The following is a 24,769-nucleotide window of genomic DNA, read 5'->3' as shown; positions in this document are numbered from 1 at the left end:
GCCAGAAAACCATACTTAATATAATTAGAATAAAACAAGCCTTACTGTGTTAACATCATTAACTGATTTCATTGAAACTGAATTTCTCAAGAATCAGCTTTCAGAAGTCAACTGCATTCCATAAATGTACTAACTGGTCCTAAAACACTGTATCCATACGGGTAACAAAGATTCAGGAACTGTGTCAAATTTTATAGAGCAAAATGAATGCAATATATTTAATTATACTCTTAATAATTAGGCTCACTTGCCTGTGACAGTCTTGGAGATCTTGAAAACCTGGGCAGTCCCTGTAACAAGAAGAAAAATATTCGCATTATGAGCAGAAACTGGACTAGAATGGAAGAAATTACTATGCCGACAGCTCAAAATGTAATAAGTAGTAGAAACATATGCAAGACACAATTCCCCTGGGGGATTCAGGCAGCATAGTACTTCACTTTAGCTGTGCTTGTCAGTAAAGTTTTGAATAATCTGTAAAACTGCTGTACAAATCATGCAACCAGGAGATCTGCAGTGTGAGCAAAGTGCATATTGTTAACCCTTTTAGTGAGTTCTGTTTATGAAACATCTAAATTCCTTACCTAGCAAAATTCTCTAGAATTATTTGAATGTTTTCAAAATGTAGTATTTATCTGGATTCTGCATCCAAATTTCCACAGACTATTAAGCAATGCGCACTTAATTTTGTCAAGACTTCATGGTCGTTTATTTTGATTTTTATGCAGGCTCTCAGAAGTGAACCCAACATGTAGTGATTTAAGGAATGCATTGTGTTCAAACCTAGATGGACATTTTAAGTTATTTCTGCAATCTGGACTCTCAGGAGACTTCTTCCTGGATCACAGCTTTAAATGCATCTATTTCTTCAAAGTCAATACAGTAAAGCCATCAACTCCTATCTTGTCAAATATATATTTATTTATAAGCACATTATGTTTAAAGTACAGGTAAAAGAAAGTATTCCTTTTATTGTGAAGGATCAGTGTTATCGGAACTGGAAAAAATAATGACATGAGGGTAAGCAAGTAGAGATAGGGACTTATGCCTTGTAAAATTTTTTTTTAAATAATTACTTTCTTTTACTTCAGTAGTCAAAAAGCAATTTTTAATGAGATTAGGAGTTGATGTGTTTTGTTTAGCTTAAAGGGATGTTTCTAGACTTCAGCTTGCAAGACAGCTTAGATTATTAAACAACTAGAACACTTGGTTTCCTTTTACTCTTTAGGTTTCTTAGTTCCTTGTGAATACCTACATTCTTTGACATTTTTTTGTCCTTTGTTGATGCTTATTTTTTTCAGTTATTTATTACCACTTATTTCTCATGATTGGTAACCTTAATAAAGTGCAGAAGACTGCAGAAGATTGTGAAGTTATCTGTATCTTCATACACATCAAACTATACCACCGAGCCATCTAAATTATTTATAAAGGCATGCATCATGGTTACATGGTAACTCATGCAACTAAACAGAAAACTATTCTTCCACATTCCCATGAGCAAACAGATGCCTCAGTGCTTTACCTATTAGTTGTTTTGTGTAACTTGGGTATGCAATGCTTCTATGAATCCAGTAAACTACTTTTTATGGGCATCATTCACACCATGAAGATTTCTGTATAATGCACAGCATAGCAAGGCCATCTGATATGACCACATCCTGCATCAAAATGAAGTGGCAGGGTAGAATGCAAACTGAGGGACATATATGTAACTTTTTGCTTCACAACTTTCTCATTTATAGACTGCAGACAATTCAGTGATTGCATTACTTGTATAGCAATATAACAGAAATAAGTAATGTGCTTGCTAAAGGTGAAGCAAGTGCCTTACTTCCCATTTAGAAAAGAATATACTACAGAATGCAATTCCCTTTTAATGCATGAAAACATGGATTCCTTCCTTGTCAGTCAGTAGCATTTAGTAACATATAGGAAGGCACAGTGGCCCACTGGGTAAGGTTGTCACCTCGCAGCCAGAAGTTCTGTGGTTTGGTTCTCAGCTGGGGTACCTTCTGTGTGGAGTCTACATATATGTCCATGTTTATGTGGGCTTTCTCTGGGTGCTCTGGCTATCTCCCACATTCCAAAGATATACATGAGATGTATCAGAGACTGTAAGGAGTTGAAAGTGTAAGTGCATGCTTGTGTGATATGAAAGAAGCACCTGGCAACCTACTTCTGTTTTTCCCCCCTTTGCCTTGAAAACTCCAAAGGTAGCAGTTGCTGTCTGGAAGGGTGGCAGTCTAGGAACTGGATGTGACATGAAAGTGAGTAAGTGAGTAAGAAAATTAATCATTTGAGAAGATAAAATAAGTTATACAGATATCACATACATATTTACATAATAGTTTGCCAGCCTTTACTGGTAAAATCGTACAATTGTTAGGAAACTGATTAAGTTGGATGGGATTTTCCCATTTTATTCCTTCTCATGAAAACAGTTGTATCTGTTCAATTATTTAAGGTGATTATATAGTTTCTTATGACATTTGTGGTATGAATTGATAGTTCTTATCTTATGTTGTAGTTAGTTCCTGGGTTCTGGGGTTTTCTTTTGTGATGGCTTCCCTCCTGTTAACTTTGTGAAGGCTGGCTGTAGCATCCACAATAAAAATGATTACTTTAATTATATTTCTGAATAATCACACTTGTTTTCTGAGTTGGAGAGACATCTGAGAAAGGAAATATAAGTAAGGTAGGAAGCATATCTCTCTTAAAAACCTCAGCTTTGGCCGGCTAACAACTTGCTGTATTCAACTGGACGTATAAGAGAATTTAAGTACCTTTATCTGCACTTTATTTTCTTCAAAAAAATACAGTATTTAAATTGATTTTAACTGTGTGTTGCAGGAATATTAACTGAACTGGAAGTTAGTCAGTGTTTGCTGAATTTTGTTATTTGCTAGTAATTACAGGTGTGGGGGTAGCCACATTCTTTGATTTCCTGTCCTTGCCTATTTAAGTGGTACAGTGTGAAATATTTTCTGCTTAAAAACCTCAGCTTTGGCCGGCTAAGAACTTGCTGTATTCAACTGGACGTATAAGAGAATTTAAGTACCTTTATCTGCACTTTTTTTAAAAAAAATACAGTATTTAAATTGATTTTAACTGTGTGTTGCAAGAATATTAAGTGAACTGGAAGTTAGTCAGTGTTTGCTGAATCTTGTTATTTGCTAGTAATTACAGGTGTTGGGGTAGCCACATTCTTTGATTTCCTGTCCTTGCCTATTTAAGTGGTACAGTGTGAAATATTTTCTGCTTAAAAACCTCAGCTTTGGCCGGCTAAGAACTTGCTGTATTCAACTGGACATATAAGAGAATTTAAGTACCTTTATCTGCACTTTTTTTTCAAAAAATACAGTATTTAAATTGATTTTAACTGTGTTGCAGGAATATTAACTGAACTGGAAGTTAGTCAGTGTTTGCTGAATCTTGTTATTTGCTAGTAATTACAGGTGTTGGGGTAGCCACATTCTTTGATTTCCTGTCCTTGCCTATTTAAGTGGTACAGTGTGAAATATTTTCTGCTTAATAACCTCAGCTTTGGCTGGCTAAGAACTTGCAGTATTCAACTGGACGTATAAGACAATTTAAGTACCTTTATCTGCACTTTTTTTTTCAAAAAAATACAGTATTTAAATTGATTTTAACTGTGTGTTGCAGGAATATTAACTGAACTGGAAGTTTTGACTCTGCTCTTCAGTTAGTCGCACCCACCCTCCCTGTTTTTGTTTTGGTTTTGGTGTTAATCTTAGTGGCCTTGAAACTGCCCGCCCCTCTTGTAAATTTGTGTTTGGATACTCCTTCTGGGCCCATCTCATTTGCTTACTCAACTGAGTGCAGTGAGATCATATTCTGATTTCAGGCACTCCTACTGTGTACAAAGAGAGCATCTGGGAAACAGAAAAAAAAATTAAGCTTGTTTCCTACCTTTCCTGTTAAGTGGTATAGACTATTTGTAGGCGTCTGAGCCCCCAAGCCCTTCTGTGTTGGAGGAAAGCCTTCTAGCTTAGTTTTTTTTTTTTTTTATAACTAGCCAGTTTTCTAGATTCAGCACTCAAATCTGTTTCTTTGATCTCAGCACTTGTTCAGAAAAAAAAAAAAAAATTTCATCTGCTTTTACTGTACTTGTGTTTCTACCTACTTTATTTTACTTTTGCATCATCTTAAAAGTACTCAATTGTATTTATTACTGCTTGGTGTAACTCATTCTAAGCCTTTTGGTTTAAACACTTGGGCTTCGGACCAGTTGTTTTGCACTGAGAGGGTTTGTGGTCTGCACTGTAGTGGCAGAACAGGTAGCTTACATCCTTCTAGGTTGGGAACTGCTGATTGAGTGCTCAGTGTCTATTATTCTAAAAGTGTATTAATTCTGGTTTAAGCACTTGGGCTTTCAGGCCAGTTATTTTACATTAAGAGGGTTCGTGGTCTGCACTCTTGTGGGAGGAGAGGCTGGACTCTGCCCTTCTGAGCTGGGAATTTCTGGTTAAAGGCTTATAGTGCATGCATATCTGAACTGCTTCTTACTGAAGTTGGTGCACCTTGTTTGCTGTGGCATAGACTGGATTCGGGCCTGCTGGATCTAGCTTTGTTTGTGTAACTTGAGCACTAATCCAGGCATTCTCTAAAGTATTCAATTGTATTTATTACTGCTTGGTAGTAACTTGATTAAAGTGTAGCTATCATTCTAAGTCTTTTGGATTAAGCACTTGGGCTTCAGACCAGTTGTTTTACATTAGGAAGGTTTGTGGCATGCACTGTGGTGGCAGAACAGGCAGCTTTCATCCTTCTAAGTTTGGAACTGCTGATTGAGAGCCCAGTGTCTGTTATTCTTAAAGTGTATTAGTTCTGGTTTAAGCACTTGGGCTTCAGGCCAGTTATTTTACATTAAGAAGGTTCGTGGTCTGCACTCTTGTGGGAGAAGAGGCTGGACTCTGCCCTTCTGAGCTGGGAATTTCTGGTTAAAGGTTTATAGTGCCTGAATATTTGAACTGTATCTTACTGAAATTGGTACACCTTGTTTGCTGTAGCATAGACTAGATCCAGGCCTGCTGAATCTAGCTTTGTTTATATGCTTGTTGTTTGTTTGCTTGTTATTTCCCTGGAACGCTAATTCCACCTAATACGTGGCTTCTCAGTGCTTCTGTGGATCACTAGTGATATCTGCATTGCTTACTGTACTTATTTCCTTGTTTCACTTGAAAGAAAGTTACTGTTTGTCGTTTTTGCATTTAAGTTACCCGTAACACATTGCACTTAAGTTACCTGGCACTTGCTCGCTAAAGCAATTATATAAGTTAGCACTAACAATTAAAAGCACTACACCCTCACTCCCCACTGGCCCTTGTTTTCAATTATTAAGGAATTCCCAATATTATTCTAGTATGTCCAAAGGTCAGTTGTCAATCTCCTCTCCAGTCCAGCTGGTGAATCTGGGAATCTTGAGGCAATGTTACAACTGCCTCATGTACACAGACAACCCTCTTCTCCTCCCAACAAATTCCAACACATGTGAGAGATGCAACCATATAGCCAAACTGGAGGCTAAGCTCTCTCAACTCAGTACTGGCATAACCAGTCAGGAGGAGAAGGAAACCACACTCACTACAATTCCAGTCTCACATAGACCTACCATGACAGCAAACCAAACACATAATCACACAAAAACATACTTGGAGGCTCTAAATAAAGATCTGCCTAAGCAGCAGAGACCTCCAAAGCAGACACCCAAGCAACCGCTACCCCAAAACAAAACACGTGCAACACATATCTCACAAAGCCAGTGTGCGAACAGTCACAGCCCTTAAGACTAAACAACACACCTGATACACTTGTAATAGGTGACTTTATCGTCAGGCACACTGGCGTCCCGCTCACCAGGCTGAACAAGGAGAGGGTCATGGTGAGCAGCCTGTCAGGCGCTAGGATCCGCCACATAACACAAGCACTCAGGTCACTCCAAGGCAAGTAGAAATATGACTCAGTCATTGTCCATGCTGGTGTGAATGACCTGAGATGTACCTCCCTGGACTACATGAAAAGAGACATAAAGGAGCTCTCTGAGCATGTGGCCCAGGCCAGTATGACCCTGACCTTGAGTAGCATCTTACCCTCACCAAGAATGATGCCACAATATGAAGACAAGATGATCAATTTCAACAATTGGCTTAAGTACTGGTGTCATTCAAAGGGGATCCAATGCCTGTCAGCTTGGGATGATATGCTCGACAAGCCACAATGCTTCACTAGGGATGGCTTGCACCTGTCACCCCTGGGCTTTTGGATATTGGCAAAGGCTCTTGCTACTCCCATAGTGCCTTTTTTAGGCAAGGCTCAAAAGACAAACCCACCTCCATAGGTATCACAAGGGATAAGAAACTAAGAGTAATGCTACTCAACGCCAGAAGTCTAAACCTCAAGATGCATGCACTTGAAACTCTCCTTAGCATGGAGAACATCAATATCTGTGCAGTAACAGAAACCTGGTTCAGGGCTCCCGAGAGCACCCCAGCACTACCAGGTTATACCTCATACCATGCTTTTCGGCCACAAAACTTGGACTGAACCACAAAAGGAGAGGGAGTATCGATATTCATCAAAGATACCCACACCTCCAGGTTGGTGGCAAAGCACAAAGCATCAGAGACTATCCATGTGCAACTAACAGTGGGTAAAACTGCCTTCCAGTTTATAGCCTGCTACAGACCACCCTCCCAAACCCAGGAACCCCACTCAGCCTTTCTGAGAACACTGGAAAATATGAAGGTGTCTCCAAACACCATTATATTGGGCAACCTCAACTACCCAAACATAGACTGGGAGCATTACTCTAGCTCCAACACCCTAGCCCAAAGGTTCCTAGAATTTATAAACTCAAATGCTATGGAACAACTTGTTACCACTCCCACAAGAGGGGAAAACATACTGGACCTGATCATCACCAACATGGGGACTCTATGCTCCAGACCAGAAGTGTATCCCTCACTGGTAAGATCAGACCATAAACTAATCTCACTGGATATTCACATCCCGACCCCACCCCCTGCCCAGAAAACCACAGTGAAAAACTTCTCTAAAGCAAATTTCACACTCCTCAAAACCGAGGTGGAATCCTTCAAAGCCCCCGGGCCTGTGGAAAATATGGCCCAGACCACAGAATCCTTTATAAACGCATTCTATGAACACCTTCAGGAATGCATGGATCATGCGATCCCATATAAAATCAAGACCCAATCCTCCAAAGGCAGACGTCCTGTCTGGTGGACCCCAGCCATAAACAAACTATGCAATAGAAGGAGGAAGCTACTAAAGGATAGAGCAAAATCCCAAAAAGGGAAGGCATCACTGATCAGTATTAGCAAAAAACCACGGGCACTCATAAAATTGTCTAAGGCCAGCTTCGAGAGAAAAATTGCACAGGACACTAAGGATAATCACAAGGCTTTCTTTAGTTATGTTAGGAACCTGGGTGATAATTCCCAGATATGCTCAGAATTAGTCCAAAATGACAAAAAATACACTGAACCCACAGACATTGCCAACATCCTAGCTGACAGGTTCAGCGCAAACTTCTCCTCCCCACCAAAAGGGCAAATATCTATCCCAGCAGAGTGCTGCCCCTGACATCTCAGATGCTCAGGTAAGAGCCGCCCTCTCCAAAGCAAAAAAACACAGCATCAATGGGACCAGACGGTGTCCCGGGCTGCGTCCTACATGAACTCCAAGAAGAGCTAAACCCAAACATAAAACTACTGTTCAATCTCAGCTTTACTACAGGATATGTGCCCAAAGAGTGGCGTACAGCAACAGTGGTCCCTCTCCATAAAGGTGGTGCCTCAACGGATCCTGGAAACTATCGCCCCATAAGCCTGACTAGCTTGGTCTGCAAAGCTATGGAAAGGATCATCATGGACCTCATAAATAAAGATACTGGGGACCTACAGACACTGGATCCTACCCAGTTCAGCTTTGTTAAGGGCAGATCCTGCCTCTTAAACCTGGTTGATTTCTTTGAAACAGTCACCAAGGCCATTGACGAGGGGAAGGTGGTCCACACAGCCTACCTGGACCTTGCAAAAGCCTTCGATACAATACCCTACTCGGGCATTATAGATAAGCTCACCAGCTTAAATATAAACCCCTAAGTCACTAGATGGATTGCAAACTGGCTCAAGGACAGAACCCACATGGTTAGAATTGCTGGAGCCATGTCAGACTCCAAACCAGTTACAAGTGGTGTCTCACAAGGCTCAGTCCTGGGACCTCTCTTGTTTGGTATATATTTCTCGGAGGTACAGGCCAACACGGAAGGACTGTGGCTGACCAAGTTCACAGATGACTGCAAACTGGGCGCCATAATCAACTCTCCAGCTGACACAAGCATCCTCCAAAAGGGCCTCATAGAAACAGACAACTGGTGCCAGAGCCATGGCCTCAAGCTAAATGCCAAAAGTGTATAGTCATCCCCTTTGGCAAAAACAAAGTGCCCACAAATTACCAGATAGGTGGTAATCCATTAAGTACAGAAGAAGTAATTAGGGACCTGGGGACCCAAGTTGATAGCAATCTCTCATTTGACAACCACATGGCCAAAGTGGTTAGAAAAACATTTTATATAGCCCACCTCATCATGAAGGGATTCACATCTAGATCAGGGAGGTCATCGTGCCTCTTTACTCATCCCTCATCAGGCCCATAATTGAGTACAATGCCCCTTTTGGGATGTACCTTACCAGACACCTGCAGCAACTGGAAAGACCCCAAAAGTACCTCACCAAGAGGATCAAAGTGCTCAAACAGATGCCATATGCTGCCCGGTTAAAGAAACTCCAGCTCTACTCAGTGGCATACCGCCTGTTCAGAGGCGATCTGTGCCTGATGTATAAAGCCATGTCCAACCCGGAATTAATGGACATGCTGCACCTCAGAAAATCCAAATCCCATCGTACGCTACCGAGAGACTTGAACCTCAGCACTGAAATAAATAGGACATGCTGGAGGGATAGATTCATAACCCAGAGACTCCCTTCACTCTGGAATAAAATCCCAGTCCAGGTTAGGCAGAGTCCCTCATTGACTCTCTTCAAGAGGAATCTTGATGAGTGGATGGGAGATTGTAGGTTTACCCCAGGTATCACTTCTGTGTCACTGTTAGACAGAGGCACAGTATACTAACCTCGAAAAAGGGCATAGCAAAATAAATTTAAAATGGGTGGTGAAAGCCAAACACATTCTGGCTAGGCTTATAAATGCCCTAGGGCAGATATCCTAGTATGAACCTATGAACCTATGAACCTCTTATCATAAGAAATCTGGACAAAGCCTAAAGTAATGAGGGGCAAAGACACAAAAATGGGGACAGATTTTAAATATTGCTCATGTAAATTCAGAAACTTGCTCGAATAACAGGATTTGCTTTAGCATGCATTTTCTGAAGGGTATTAAGTCTGAAACTCAAATGTATGTCATTATTTAGTGACTTCAATCCCCAGTGATTTTCCAGAAAACTGCAAATTTCATGAAGAACAGACCAAAAATATGAGGCAAAAATCTGGACATTCTGTGAACATTTGGACAGTTGAGCGGTATGGTAGGAAGGGGGGGGTTGCATTAGATTTTTTCTGCACAAAAAAAAATAATAATAATAATTAGCTAAAGCAACTGCGGTGGTGGTGCTGTGGTAGCGTTGTCGCCTCACAGTAAGACGTTGTCCTGTTTGATTCTCAGCAAAAGCATCTTTTGTGTGGAGACATGCGTGAATGGGCGTACCTTCGTTGAAGGTTGTGCATCAGGACTGGCAACTCGGCATGTAAAAATCTACTGCCAATCATTAGCAGACCTGAGTTCCGCTGTGGCGACCCCTAACTGGGAAAAGCCGAAAGACACAACAACAACGTGTCTTTATATAGTGTTTGCATACTTGGGTTAACTGTTTTATACTATTATATATGAGCAACTGTGTTGAGAGCTTGTGTATTTTGATAAATAACTGTAGATCTGGGAAATCAGCTCATCCATCCTGGGGGGGGGGTGTAATTTCACATTGTCCTACTGTAGTAGCACCACAGCTGGCATTAGTTTAAGTAGTGCTCTAGGTGGACACCTTTTCTAGCCCAGTCAGTTATCCTCTTCCTAACCTATCCTACATCCCTTCATCTGTACCAAAAAGTATGGAATCACAGTCAGCTGTTCCCTCTTCTGTTGCCTGCCTGATAGCATTAGATATTTTAAGTCAGTATAGTAACTGCCTCATGCTTACTGAAAATTCTTTATTGTTACCTTACAATGATTCAGTATGTGAGAGGTGTATGGATTACTTAACTTGGAGGCTATCTTCTCACCTCAGAACACATTCAGTAAGTACAATAGATAGATAGATACATACAGCACAGAGCACTTCCACTAAACTAACCTATGCTGAGGTTAAGAGAACATAGCCTCCTGATACAGTAAACTTACACTTTCTCTTTAATATACTGCCTTTATATGGTTTCTTCAAGAATTCATTAAAATGATCTAGGTTCTGTATCAGAAAGCTTCTACCACTATACAGGTAAACAAACTTATAACTAACCCTATACTCTTATCCAATGGTACAAGACAATGATGTCCTCTTTCGCCATACCTATTTAATCTTTATCTAGAACCCCTCCTTCTGTTTATTTCACAAAAAAACTTTCATCATATTCCCAGAATCCACAATACAAATCTTATATACTCGGCCTTTGCCGATGACTTAAATATATACTTCCAACTCCGCACTACTGACCTCCCAAAAATACTTAAAGCTATTGATGAGTTCTCGGTAGTTTCAAACTAACTTAAATTTAAACAAGTCACACATATTTCCCCTTAATCCTATAGGTCATAAAGAAATGTACTTTCCCATGAGTGAGATCAAAATAAACTATCAGATAAAATATCTAGGAATACTATTTACTTCGGACTTCAAAGATATTATAAACAATAACCTACTAAGTACATGGACTAGTATTCAAAACGATATTGATAGATGGAAGAACATCAGTATGTCTCTATAGTGTTGGCAAGATTAATTTTCTACCAAGAATACTCTTTCAATTAAATGCTACTTTTTCAAATATTCCCCAAAACTTCTTCCTTGCCATGGAAAAAGCTATATCAAGATTCTTATGGTATCCCAAATCTACCAGAATTAAATATGGAAAACTTGTACTCACCAAAATAAGGGGGGATTGGGGTTGCCTGATTTTAAGATTTACTATAGTATAATTACTGTCTACAGACTAATACAAATAATAAACTATGACTCATATATAAATACTTGGATACCCCAGTGGACCAAAATTTGGTATGAACAGTTGAAATCCCTTGGCTATAATATCAAATCCCTACCATTCTTGAATTTAAACCAGACTAGCATATACACGAAGAATATACACCCACTAATTAAAAACATGATTCTTACAACACAGAAACTATTTAAATCATTACAATTAGCTGACGCTTTTGCCCTTATACAACCGTTACACCTAAATCCTAATCTACTAATAAATAATAAACCCATAAATCTAACAAACTACACCCTGATAAAAGAGTACACAATATGGGATATATACCAATGGAAAGACGCTAACACAGGGCAAATGAGATTTGAACTCAAACTTCTTAAGAAATATAGTATTATCCTTAACCAACTTCACCATCTTATAAATGCTAAATTCTCACAAATACACACTGACCTACAGAATATAAATTTAGTTAAATTAATACTTGAAAATCTTGTGATTAAAGGGAAAACAATTTCTAGGACTTATAAAATTGTAATGAGCGCAAAACATCAGAATTCTTTATTATTTTCAAACTATTGTCAAACGAAAAATCGATCACTGACTGAAGAAAATAAGAAACTAGCCATTCAAAATACAATCAAATTCATTCCTTTCAAGAAGCTATTATATACACAAATTATGGCAAATAACAATCTATATTATACCTTATCTAAATTAAATAAATTCAATCCTAACTTTTCGCCTATATGTCCCCATTGTCTGGATCAAACAGCTGATATTTTGCATGTCATGTGGAACTGTACTAAGATACACAACTTATGGTGTTCCTTGAGAGTAAGATTAGAGAAGATGGGATATGAAAGATCAACCCTTACATGGGCGACAGCTATATTGCACATTGACATCAATCAACTTCCAAAAATATTAAAACATGTCTTTATTACGGTGTGCCCTTATTAAATTCTTTATTACAAAGAATTGGAATGTTATGTCACCAATTGCATGGGAAAAGTTTAGCAATCTTGCTATCAAATACATCTCATCTCACAAATTAGTTTATTCAAAAACAAAAAACAAACGCTATTACCAAAAATATTGGGGTTACTTACTAGATATAATTCTTGACAAATACATTTTGCCCACAAATTGACATGAAAAGCTAACCTTTTCATAAGAAATGAATGTAGTATAACAAGTTTTCTTGCCTCTTCCTCTTCCTCTTCTCTTAGTGTATGTGTATCTAGATATTTTCCCTAACCATACAATAAATGGTTAAATTTCTATCTTCACTTTCTATATAGACTATCCCCATTCCACTATCCCTTATGAGACCAAATGAACATGAGAATTCTCATACTCTACTTGACGATGTAGTGACTTCTAGTGTATATATTTTGTATATATATATATATATATATATATATATATATATATATATATATATATATAAATAATTTTCTCAAAACGAGATTGTTGTCTGTTTTCTTTAGATATGTATTTGTATTGTTTATTTGTGTTTTTGAGTTATTGTATTGTTGTTATTATTTGGAAAAAAAGAAAATTGAAATAAAGAGATTTTGGAAAAAAAAAAGAGAACAGCCTCCCAGGTTAAAGACAAAGAAAGCTCAAACATTTGTATACATAAAAAACACACTGCACAAAGTAGTAATAACAACTTAAAGACAAACCAAAACCTCTGTAGCCACAATGGAAAATAAAAAATACAGTAGTTACTAGTTTAGCATTAAAAACTTTTATTAACAAGCATATTAATAAAAGTTTTTAACACTAAACTACAGTATTTTTTATTTTCTGTTGTGGCTACAGTAGATTTGGTTCATTTGTATACACAACACCACACCCACCTTCACCCTTCACATCCACACGTAACATGCACACCTCTTAGAGTCACAAGGGTGCAGACTCCAAGTCATTATGGCTCAGTGAGACTGCATCAAACTATGGTAAAGTTTTAATAATAGGTGGCTCCACTGTAAGGTATGCTGACAACATGGTCATGAGGTTGGTTAAGAATTGAGTAACAGTAAGCTGTCTTTCTAGAACCAGGATCTGAGATATAACAATTGCTCTTAGATCTCCTCTGTTCTGACAACTAGTATAACCTGTTAGTGGTCCACGTGGGGGTGAACAACATTAGACACTCTACCTGGAGAGACATGCAGTAGGATATGATTAAGCTTGCTATGGATAAGTCTAAGGCAGGAAAGACACCAGTCTTGAGTAGTATTTATGCCATCGCCAGAATGATGCTGAGATTTAAAGACAAGATAATATGGCCTGGACCTCTCTTTCCAAGCCTTTCACATTCTGGCATGCTGCCTCCATAATGCCTTTTTTAGAGAGAATCCATCTTATGGACACTCCAACCTAATAAATTGTAATTTGGAACACATTAATGTGGCTGTAATTAATGCCAGGTGTCTTAACAAAAAATGTCCTAACTTGACGGTGTCCTGCAACTTGATCACATTCCTCTATGCGTCACTACATAAACATGCTTTCAGAGCAACAAAAACACTCCCTCTCTTCCTGGGTATAACGTCTATTACATTCTCAAGCCCACTGGCAATTGTGGGGATTATCAGTATTTGTCAAGGATATCATCACCTCATGACAGATTCCTTGGGACATCACATGTGAATTCCTACAAGTCCAGATCAGCCTAAACAAGACTAATTGCCACTTCATAACTAGCTATATAACACCTTCTATGTCCCCTTCTGAGCACAATAGCTATATTAATGCATTAGATGAAATTTCAATTAAACCCAAGACCTTTCTAGTGGGGGAATTCAACTATCCATCAATAAACTAGCTGACATATCCTGCCAATGGTTGGAATGCCTAGGGTTTCCTTGACATTATAAATGCCAACTCGCTTTCACAAATAGTTAACTATCCTAGTAAGTGCCTAAATATCCTTGATCTAGTCCTCACAAATATGACCACTTTTTCTGCAGCTTCATATGTATCACCATGTATTGTTAAATCAGACCATAATTTAGTGACCTTTCCCTTTAAACCTGGTGGTTCTTCCCCTGTAAATAGCTCTGTGTTTAGTGACTTCTCAAAAGCAAACCTTCTTCAGTTACTTGATGATTTAAATAAATTCTGCTGTAATCATCCTATTGCTAAAGCTGCTATCTATGCCTCTGACTTCTAATCCCACTTAAGCAGTTGTATTGCTCAGGCAGTCCCTGTCCACAACAAATATAATGAGAAGTTTAAAAACAAACACCTGTGGTGGAACACCTGTGTAAATAAATTATATAACAACAGAAAGAAATGTTAAATGCTAATAAGAGGTCTCATTTTACCTATCTTAAGAGCAGACATAAGCAAACTAACAAAGGAACTATGAGGAAGATCAATGCTAAGTAGGAACTTAAAACAGCTACTAAAAACAAAAATAACTGTAAATCATTCTTTAACTATGCAGAAGTTAGAACTAACACTCAGTAGTGTTCAGAGATAGTCCAGAATATTACTGCACTCTCTGACCCAATGGAAATAGCTAACATCCTCGCTAACAAATGTACTGCAAATGTTATTACACCCACAGTTATAGCTATCCCACAGGTTCCACATTCCCATCCACCCCCTTCAATTACTGTGCAACAAGTTCTGTCAGCCCTTTCAAAAACTAAGAACACTTCATCCGTGGGTCCTGACAACATATCAGGGAGACTGATTATTATTGTGAAATATGGCCTCTCTGAACCCCTACTTAACCTCCTTAGTGTAAACCTCTCCACTGGTTAAATTCCTGAAGCCTGGAAAACAGTCACTGTAATGCCATTACACAAAGGTGGCCCAACCAGGGACCCTTGTAACTACAGACCCATTAGTCTCATTAGCCTCATATGAAGTGCTTTATCTCAGACTTCATTAAGTTGTGCATTAAAAGTCTCTTAACCCATAACCCTCATCAATTTGGCTTTATCAAGGGAAGGTCCTGCTTCTTTAACCTCATTAATTTCTTTTAAAACGTAACTGAAGCAGTGCACTGTGTTTATGCAGTGTACACAGCATATCTAGACCTCACCAAGGCCTGTGACACTTTTCTCCATGCAGGCATTACTGATAAACTTGTAAATCTGATTATAAATCCTTATATTATGTGACGGATAGCTAAATGGTTGTCTGACCAAACCTACATAGTTAGGGTAGTAGGTATCACTTCTGAAAGCAAAGTTGTCACCAGTGGTGTACCACAGGGTTCAGTTTTGGGTCCACTCCTATTTGATATATATTTCTCAGACTTTCAGGCCAGCACTTCTGGCCTACATTAAACTAAGTTTGTGGATGACTATAAACTGGGTATTGTTATTCAATCTTCAACTGACTCACAATTGCTCTAAAATGGCTTACATCATGTTAACAATTTGTGAAAGGACAATGGTCTCAAACTAAATGTAAAAATATAGCACAGTTCATTACAGTGAGCAAAACAGTTAAACTTACTTTATATGAGTTCCAATCAGACACTGTTGTAATGGATCTGGGTACTCTTGTTTATAATTCCTTATCATCTGACCATCTCATCATTACTTCAGAAAGCCTTTTATATGGCCCATCTAATTTCCAAAAGAATCTCTACTAGATCTAAAGAAGTCTTAATTCCCTTTACTCATATCTTATCAGACCCATTACTGAATATAATGCACATTTTTGCATGTATTTAGCTAAACATATCACAGAACTTCAGAGACCTCAGAAATTCATAACTAAAAAGATCAGTGGCGTATCAGGACAGACTGGAAGCTCTTTCTCTATACTCAGTCTCTTACAGACTCCTCCATGGAGATCTTTGTCTAACTCTTTGTGCCATGAAAGATCCGACCCTATTTGATCTCCTGTTCCTTCACAGAACTGAAGGTACATCAAACACTAGGTAAAAGGAACTATACCTTTATCGGCAGATAAATAAGACACATTGGCATGATAGATTCATATCTCAACATATCACTCACCTCTGGAACAAATTTCCACTACATGTCAAGCCGAGTAGCACCCTAGCCACATTCATGGTAAACGTAGATAACTGGATGGGCAGCCTCAGATTCTCTCTCAGGTCTACCTTGTCTTGCCCTTTTTGAAGCTAGAGAGGAATTTTGAATAAGGCTTTTTGGATAGGCTTGAAATGGTCTGCAGACCGATTTCTTAGTATTTACCTATGAATCCATGAACCTAAGGGCTTCATGGCACCTCCCTTAACATCACCCACTGACCCCATGGCCCCCCACCATGGCCTACCCACACTATTCAGATTACTTTTTCTCTTTTTTTCTCACAGTTTGTCTTCCTGTTTCAGTTTTTTTTTCTTGCATTCCTTTATTCATTTAATCAAAACATCCTAACTAGACAACACTACACTCTTATAACTGTGGAAGAAATAGCATTAAACTGGGGGTCTGGGGGCTACTAGGCCTTAGAAGCCATATGGGGTCCTGGATGCTCTAAGTTGCATGATGCTTTAAGATGCAGATATGACTATATTAGAGGAATTTATGAACTACTTGTCACAAACTACATCTTTTCTTCAGTTCACACACCAGGTAACAACAGAGAAATTCAACTACCTGGATGTGACAATACAAAATACTGGAAATGGGTTTAAGTCAGTTGTTTATAGAAAACCAACATTCTCAAACACATATATTAGTTATGGCAGTGCACAGCCTTCATTCTAGAAAAAAAGCATTATTAAAGGACAGTATGTCCGTGTAAGTCATATGACATCTAGTGACCTAGATTTTCTGAATGAATGTATGGTATTACAAAAAATGTTTAAAGACAGGGGCTATCCAATGGACATTATTGTTAACATACAGACAGAAGTAATGCAAGGGAGAAAAGATAAATATGTACCAGTTTTGGGTGCAGGCCTAACTACCTCCACACAAGGTCCAACACGGAAAATTATCCAAGATGATTTTGGTAGGGCATTTGTGACTAACTTTAGTGTGACTGCATACCAGATTAAATCCATCCTAGAAAGGGAATGGAAAAACTTTCTGAATTTACAGATTTGGAAGTGTTTAAGAATAAACTCCTTAAGATAGTTTTTAGGAAAGGGCAAAATATTAAAAATTTACTGGCATATGTGGCCAATTCACAGGTTTTTACACACAAAAGAAGGGGGACTTTCAAGTGTGGGGCCTGCAACCAATGTAAACATATATTACAGGGTGAAGAATTATATACAGAGGCAAGGAATAAGACAATACACAATAATAATTATTCCAATTGCAATTCGCAAGGTCTGGTTTATATAGTTACATGTGGGTCTTGTGATGCCTTCTATGTTGGTAAAACTGAGAGACATCTAAAACGCAGAATCTATGAACATTTAAATGATGCTAAAAAGAAAAATAACACTAATGCCCTGTACAGACATACACTGGAATGTAGTAATGCTCATTTCTTTTTTCCAGTAATTGAAATGGTTCCAAAAGAAATAAGATGGGGTCCCTGGGAAACTAAACTAGAGTTTAGAGAAACCTTTTGTCAGATAACTCTGGAAGCCAGTAGACCCCCAAGGGTTGAATGATTTTATTTCTATCCTATCCCTTTTAAAACTAAGACTGGCCAAGCTATAAATGTGCTTTAACATTGTTTGTATTTTTGATATATGAATATTAGTTGATATAAAATATATATTTATATATTTTATGCAGTATACAATATTTATTGATATCTATTTATATTTATTTATACATATTTTTATTAAATTAATGTTTAAGAAACTTCCATTTTATTATGACCAAATATTTTTAAGGTTGGATGTTATAATATTTTAAACTCTTCTCATACAAGCATTTTCAGTATATTTATACAAGCATTTTACAGTATATGTATTTCTGGGATTTTTATTTGTGAGAAGTATACCTTTAATGATTTTAATTAACTTATTAATGACTTGTATAAAATAGGTGAATGTGGATGATTTTATAGTATTTCTGAAGAAGTCTGGGGGATACTCGGATGAAAATGCCTTGTGTAAACTCAGAGTTAAATGCTGTTAATAAAGTTGGTGTTCTATGTGAAGTTATACATCATGTTCATTCAATAGTGCCCTGAAAAAAACTGATTAAGGAAAGAGTTTCAGTCTTATTCTTCAACTTTACCTTTCCTGCATCCCTTCTGTATGTCCTAACTGGCCACGACTGTACTGTAATAACTAAAGGAGAAATGAATGAATTAACATTGAGGCCTGGGGGCCTAGTCATCTCCATAAGTCATACATGTTCTAGGTGCTCTGAGGTGCATTTCAAAGTTTTATTTTTAAAGGACCTTCTCATTCAATGATGGCCTGAACAATAACCCTGATTAATGAAAGAAATTCAGTGTTACTCTTCAACTGTGTTTTTCCTACATCCACTTTACACATTCTGTGGAGTAAATTACTGTATTAAGTTGGGGTCTGAGGGCTGCTAGGCAACCAGAATCTGTGGAAGTTCTAGATCCTTGAGCTGGAGTTAAAAGCTTTTTTCCAACTTTTTGATTGAATGGTGGCTTGAACAAAAGTCATGATTAACTCACTGCTTCCTGTATATACATATATGAGTATAGTCATCAGGAAGGCAGATTTCCTGTGTAACCTGCAAGAGTATAACCATCTTTACAGAAGACTTCCCTGTACTCCTGAAATTAGTATACTCATCACAGATAACAATGTCTAATTTCTAAACTCCTGGTAAAGGTACATATATAAAACTAATGCAGCAAGATGATAGCTACAATCTGACATGATTTGCTAAGGATAACTGTGAAATGGTTAGCATGGGATGTGTAGAGCTGGAGTTATTACGGAAAGTTTGTAAAAATGTATGGAAAAATAGGACATATTTACATTATTAATGTAAAAATTGAGTGACATTGTCATGTTGATGTGGTGTATTCGAGCAGTGGGTGTTAGTGAAAAATGACATTAAAACATGATGGGCAATGTGAAGGCATTTAGAGATATAAATGCTCTTTGGTAAAGCAGTCATAATTATTACGTATATTTTCATGACTGCATTCACTGGTGGTGCAGCGGTTAACGTTGTCGCCTTACAGCAAGAGGCTCTCCGGTTCGATTCTTAGCTGGTGTGCCTTCTGTGTGGAGTCTGCATGTTCTCCCCGTGATCGACTGAAATTTAAAAGACATGCAGGTAGGTGCGTGTGTGGCGTGTCTTCTCTGAAGGTTGGGCACTGAGCTGGCAACTCAACACCATAAAAATCACTGCCAATCATAAGCGGACCGGAGATCTGCCTTGGTGACCCCTAACCAGGAAAAGCCGGAAGACTTTTTATTCATTTTATAAAAGCTGTGTGACATACTGGTGAACAAATGGTGCCATCTTATACAAAAAATTAAGGCATATAATGTTGTCATCTATATTTGCCACCTAACTGATGGTTTTGCAGGTTAATTTTGTTTTGAAATACTGAGACATTATTACATGCATAAATAGCATACACTCAACAATATCACAAAACAGCAGAATGCTATTGCCCTCGTCATACATAGATGGAAAGATTTTGAAAAAGAGAACAATTCCCTTACTGATATATTCAATCTGTCTATCACAGTTAAGATAGAAACTTTTATTTGACCATAACAAAAATAGTTTTAGCACAAAAATACAGGGTTTTCTTTATAAATCTGCAATATAAAGTTCATGTCTACAGACAGACATTTGATACCATCAGCAGTATATTGCCGACTCTCTAATAAAAATATATCATATTTCACATTTTTTGTAACTCACTCCATTTATTAGCTATTCTAAATCTAATGAAGTGCGATTTTACTGGAAGATTTTGGAGAAAGGCTGTCAGGGAGCAGGTGGTTTCCTGGCTTAGAATATCTCAGGAACCCGATCTTCCTGCTGTTCAGGACTAAATGAGTTAAAGTAAGAATTTTAGTGTCATTCTTCAATTTTGCTTTTTCCTACATGCTTTCATCAGAACCTAACTGACCAAGGATATACTTGGAGGAAATAACTACATTATGCCAGGGGTTTGGGGATCATTAGGACACCAGAAGTCATAAGTGCTCTAGATGCTCTTAGGTGCATTTTTTGTCCAACCTTTTCATCCAGTGATAATTTCTTTCCTTACAAATTTTGTTCAGGTTAAGTCTTACTTTTGTATTTTAATGGCAATAAGTTGTGTACATGGCTTAATCCTCCAAGCTGACAAAATAGCACTTCACAATGAAATGATTGTGAGGATACATAAATCATATCTTGAAATAGTACCTGACTTCCTACCATTCCCCCTAAAAAGAGAGATAGTCATACCTGGTAAACACTGTGCTTGGTAATTGGTTGACCTAAAGACTGGTGTGGGTGGTTTGTCATGGCGCATGGTCAGGGTCTGTGTGGCAGACACAGTTATCAGAATGACTACTTGCTGGTCTCACATTTTTAGATTATCAAAGGAATTCCACTTGGTAGGCATTAATTAGTCTGACCTTTTGGCATGGGCAGATGGGTATGCTTCCAGGTCAGGGTATGTTTAGCTTTTTGAAGTCTTTGAATGATCTTTGAATGGTCTTTGAATGATAATGGTTATGATGCTTGGTGGTCTCAAATTTTGGTGGTGGAAGCTGATTCACTTTCATTCTCAAATGTGATTTCTATTACCTAATAAAACAGTAACAAAGCCTTTGAAGTGTCTTCTGTCTTTTTCGGGGGATATTAGTAGGGCTGGGGGACAAATAAAGTTATTTTGTTTGTGCACCTCAAATGTCCATTTAAGTGGTCCATCTTACTTCACACAAATGCACACCATTTCTAAAAGTCAGAAGTGGCTGTTTACACTAATTAAACAACAATATGTCAGTTACTTTCAACAGACAGCTCCAACTCCCACTAAACAGTTATTACAACTTCTATGTGTACTTAGATGATTTCATAAAAAGTGGTGGGTATATATTGCATATCAGGTCTGTGAACCTCCATGCAAATAGAAGCCACACATTAAAAAGTTTTCCAGGTTGCTTCACACAAAACAACTTAATCCTGCAAATGCACACTAGTTCTACACAGTTAGATAGTGACTGTCTAAACTGAGAAAACAACATTACAGGGTCAGTTACTGTCTGAAAAATAGCTTCCACCCCCACCCAGCAGTTATAGCTAAAAGCGATGTTCATTTATTATATTTCACATTAAAGAATTCCAAGTTGCTTCACATTAACCACAGTAATTCTGCAAAGTCAGAATAATTAGCATAGAGCAACTATTAGTCATATTATCCCATAGACCGTCAAGCCAGTATTTTTATGTTATTTACTCAAATCCATGTAAAGAACAACATCAAGCAAAATTTTCTAAGGAATAAAATACTTGGAATTCTGTCTACAATGTTTGACTGGACTACATTCTTCATTAGTTTATTAGGAAATAAATATCATCTAGAACAGGGTAAGCATATTAGAGAAAATCAGGTGCAGTCTGAAAAATCAGGAACAGATGAGAACTAGGACTAGCTATCCCTCAGCTATTCAAACTAGTTGGTTTCCTGCCAGTAGCAGTATTTAAACAAGAAAAAACTTGCCTTTGCTACTGCTAAGCTTTCTCTTCATGCCAGACTACCCTGCAGTTTTGAATTTATTGACTTCTTTCTTTGTCCTACCCATGATCTACTTGATTCATTGTCTTGGTAGATCATGGTTAGGACAAGTAGAAGGCTAACAAATCAAATGTCCAGATCTACAGGGCTTCTGACCTACAGAGCCACACTTGCTACTCTGGTAGGGATACTTTTCAGGTATTTATTTATTTATTTATTTTACAGAAAAAAAGTGTTTCTTTAGTATAAATACATATCTGAAAACTGCCCCTACAAGAGCAACTAAAGCAGCACTCTAAGTGGCCACCTACATTGCCTATGCGTAAGGACAGACATATGTAGTACTATCTGGGGAAAGACCAAGAAGTGCACTTCATATATACAAGAACTAGGAGGTATGAGCCCTGTCAGGGAGTGTTTGACTAAAAGTCTCTGGTGTGTGGAAGAGCATACTCATACTGGGGTGGAATATATTGTGCATCACATATTGCTTGCTGACAACCAGGGGAGTGTAGAAGGAGCACCAAAAATATCTTAACTCATACAGGGTGACGCCCATGATCCCTGTTTCTTTTTTGTCCCTGTTGGTATCTCCTGATACCAGGAGATGGAGAAAATAGATCAAACTATCAGGAATGGGGCAGAATGAACACAGAGAAGAGGGGCCAAAAAGATGGTAAAAAAGTTATTTAAGTACACCATAAGCATCTGCTATCATTGATACAGTGTATTTAGCTTTTAAATAGCTAAGTTATGCCACAATTAGGGAACAATTCCTTGTTGTCATCCAAGCCATAACACTTGTTGGGCATGCATTACAAATGGGTAGTACATGCCCAGTGGGTGGGTGGGGGTATACTATAATAGCAAGAGTGAATGTGACATATCTAGCTGCTCATTATAACTTTTTATGTACTTCCACAGAGGATCTTATGCACTTATGAAATAGGGCAAATGTGACTGCAGATGAATTTCCTTTAAACTTATCCATGTGTGTGTGTGTGTGTGTGTGTGTGTGTGTGTGTGTGTGTGTGTGTGTGTGTGTGTGTATCAAAGTGTAGAAGACAATTTTGATTAGACATCAGATGGTCAGACTGTTGAAGCTGACTGCTTACTTCAAAGCACAGACTAATGACAGTGAGTGAGTTAACATGAAAGAAATCTGCAAAGTAGCAAACACACAAAACCTCAAAATGAAGTATACATCTTTAATAGCATGCTTTAGTCCTTTAACTTTTTTGTACTAAAATAAAAAAGTGCTGAGCAAAAAGTCTGCAGGTAGCAAATCCCATACGAAAAACTATTTATAGTGAGTTATGCACAAGAATTATTAATGAGGAGTAGCTCTGCTCTGGCACGTGCTGGTACTGCTGTGAGCTTTTGCCAGCAATGCCTCATCAGCATTTTGCTGAGGCAGTGTCTGTCTTAGAAAAATGATCATTCCCAGTTCTGCCGTGGGGCTTCTACAGCTCTGCCTAATTTCATTTCCTACAATAAGCCGATGTTCCGTTTTAACAATGCGGGAAGATTTGTACATGGTAATTATCATCAACAATTAAAGGTGCTTATAAGCCTGGCTATGAAGAAATTCTAAATTTTCATTTTAAATTAAAGCTGAGTGAGCATTTCTGTTACTCTACAGTTCCTGTGGTGATATAATGGGGATAGCTCTCGAAATCTTCTTTGTTATGCAGTGATTGCATGAGAAAAAAGGACAATGGAGACCGTGGCCCTTGACTTTTTTCTGAGGAATAAGCGAAAAAGCCAAAAATAATGGAGATGCAAATGCTTAAAATGAAGGACAATTTTTTAAATATTACTCAAATTCACTTAAAAAATAAACAGAACAAATTAATAGAACAAGTCTTGCTTCAAGCACAATTTCTCTAAGCAATAAGAAGTGTGAAACATTAACGTCTAGCATTGCTGTTTCTAATCCTCACTGATATACCAGAAAATCAAACATTTTTTAATGGGACAAGGCAAAAATATGAGGAAAAATCAGGGACATCCTGCAAAGTCAGCAACCATGCTGTAGGCCAGTGCCAAGCCATCAAGTACAGTTTAAAGAAAGAAAACACTGGAACACTGGTATGATGTGATACTTTTACTGGACCAACACTGGTTTCATACTGTAGCTACTCAAGCTTTTGGGACTAACTTGAGCCTTTCATCAGGAGTTAGTTAATTATTAATGCCAGATACAATTCTTTAAAAAACTGCTTATGCCTTGAAATGGAAGAATCTATTATTTATTTTTCCCTTCCCACTGACTAACCTGTATGAGAAAAAAATCTCATTGTGCAGATCCTTTGACTGGGGAGAGACAACCATGCTGTGTTTGTGTGTGTGTGTGTGTGTGTGTGTGTGTGTGTGTGTGTGTGTGTGTGTGTGTGTGTGTGTGTGTGTGTGTGCACATGTGTGTACATGTGTGTGTGTGTGTGTGTGTGTGTGTGTGTGTGTGTGTGTGTGTGTGTGTGTGTGTGTGTGTGTGTGCGTGTGTGTGTGTGTCTTTCTACTTGTTTGCATGTGCTTCTGTATGTTAGACTGAAAACATAAATGGTAGGTTTAATGACTTGCAGTTAAAGTGAAGGACATTCTGTACTAACACATTAACACTACTGTTATTTAGAGAAGAAAACACTCACACAGTATCTAGTATGACACTTAATGGGAAAATAAATCACAATAAACAAAAATGTGCCAAAAGTTTACTTAAATTCAGAGAAAGAAAAATAAAACATAATTTATTAAATCTGTGAGAGGTAGATGATTTAGTGCTACATTAGGAAAAGAGCCGGACTGCCAAGGGAATGAGATGGTAGCTTAGAATAGATAACTGCTTCTACATTTTGAATGAGGATATAGTGCGGTGGGTAGCCTGACCATCCTAACCCAGAGCAACA

The 24,769-nt window shown here is 37.9% G+C and overlaps 1 protein-coding gene across 1 annotated transcript in view; it reads right to left on the bottom strand.

Moving 5' to 3' along the window:
* KCNH4 (potassium voltage-gated channel subfamily H member 4) overlaps positions 1 to 24,769 on the bottom strand; it is a 1,657,012-nt gene that overhangs the window by 401,005 nt on the left and 1,231,238 nt on the right. The window contains exon 12 of the mRNA XM_044054725.1: positions 248 to 290. Within this exon, the coding sequence (XP_043910660.1) occupies positions 248 to 290 (43 nt within the window). The remainder of the gene's footprint in view (positions 1 to 247; positions 291 to 24,769) is intronic.

Source organism: Protopterus annectens, chromosome 13.part0 (assembly GCF_019279795.1).
Source record: "Protopterus annectens isolate FY-2018-M chromosome 13.part0, PAN1.0, whole genome shotgun sequence".
NCBI lineage: Eukaryota > Metazoa > Chordata > Ceratodontiformes > Protopteridae > Protopterus > Protopterus annectens.
Note: the sequence above shows the minus strand (reverse complement) of the source record. Positions and strands in the feature narration are given on the sequence as shown.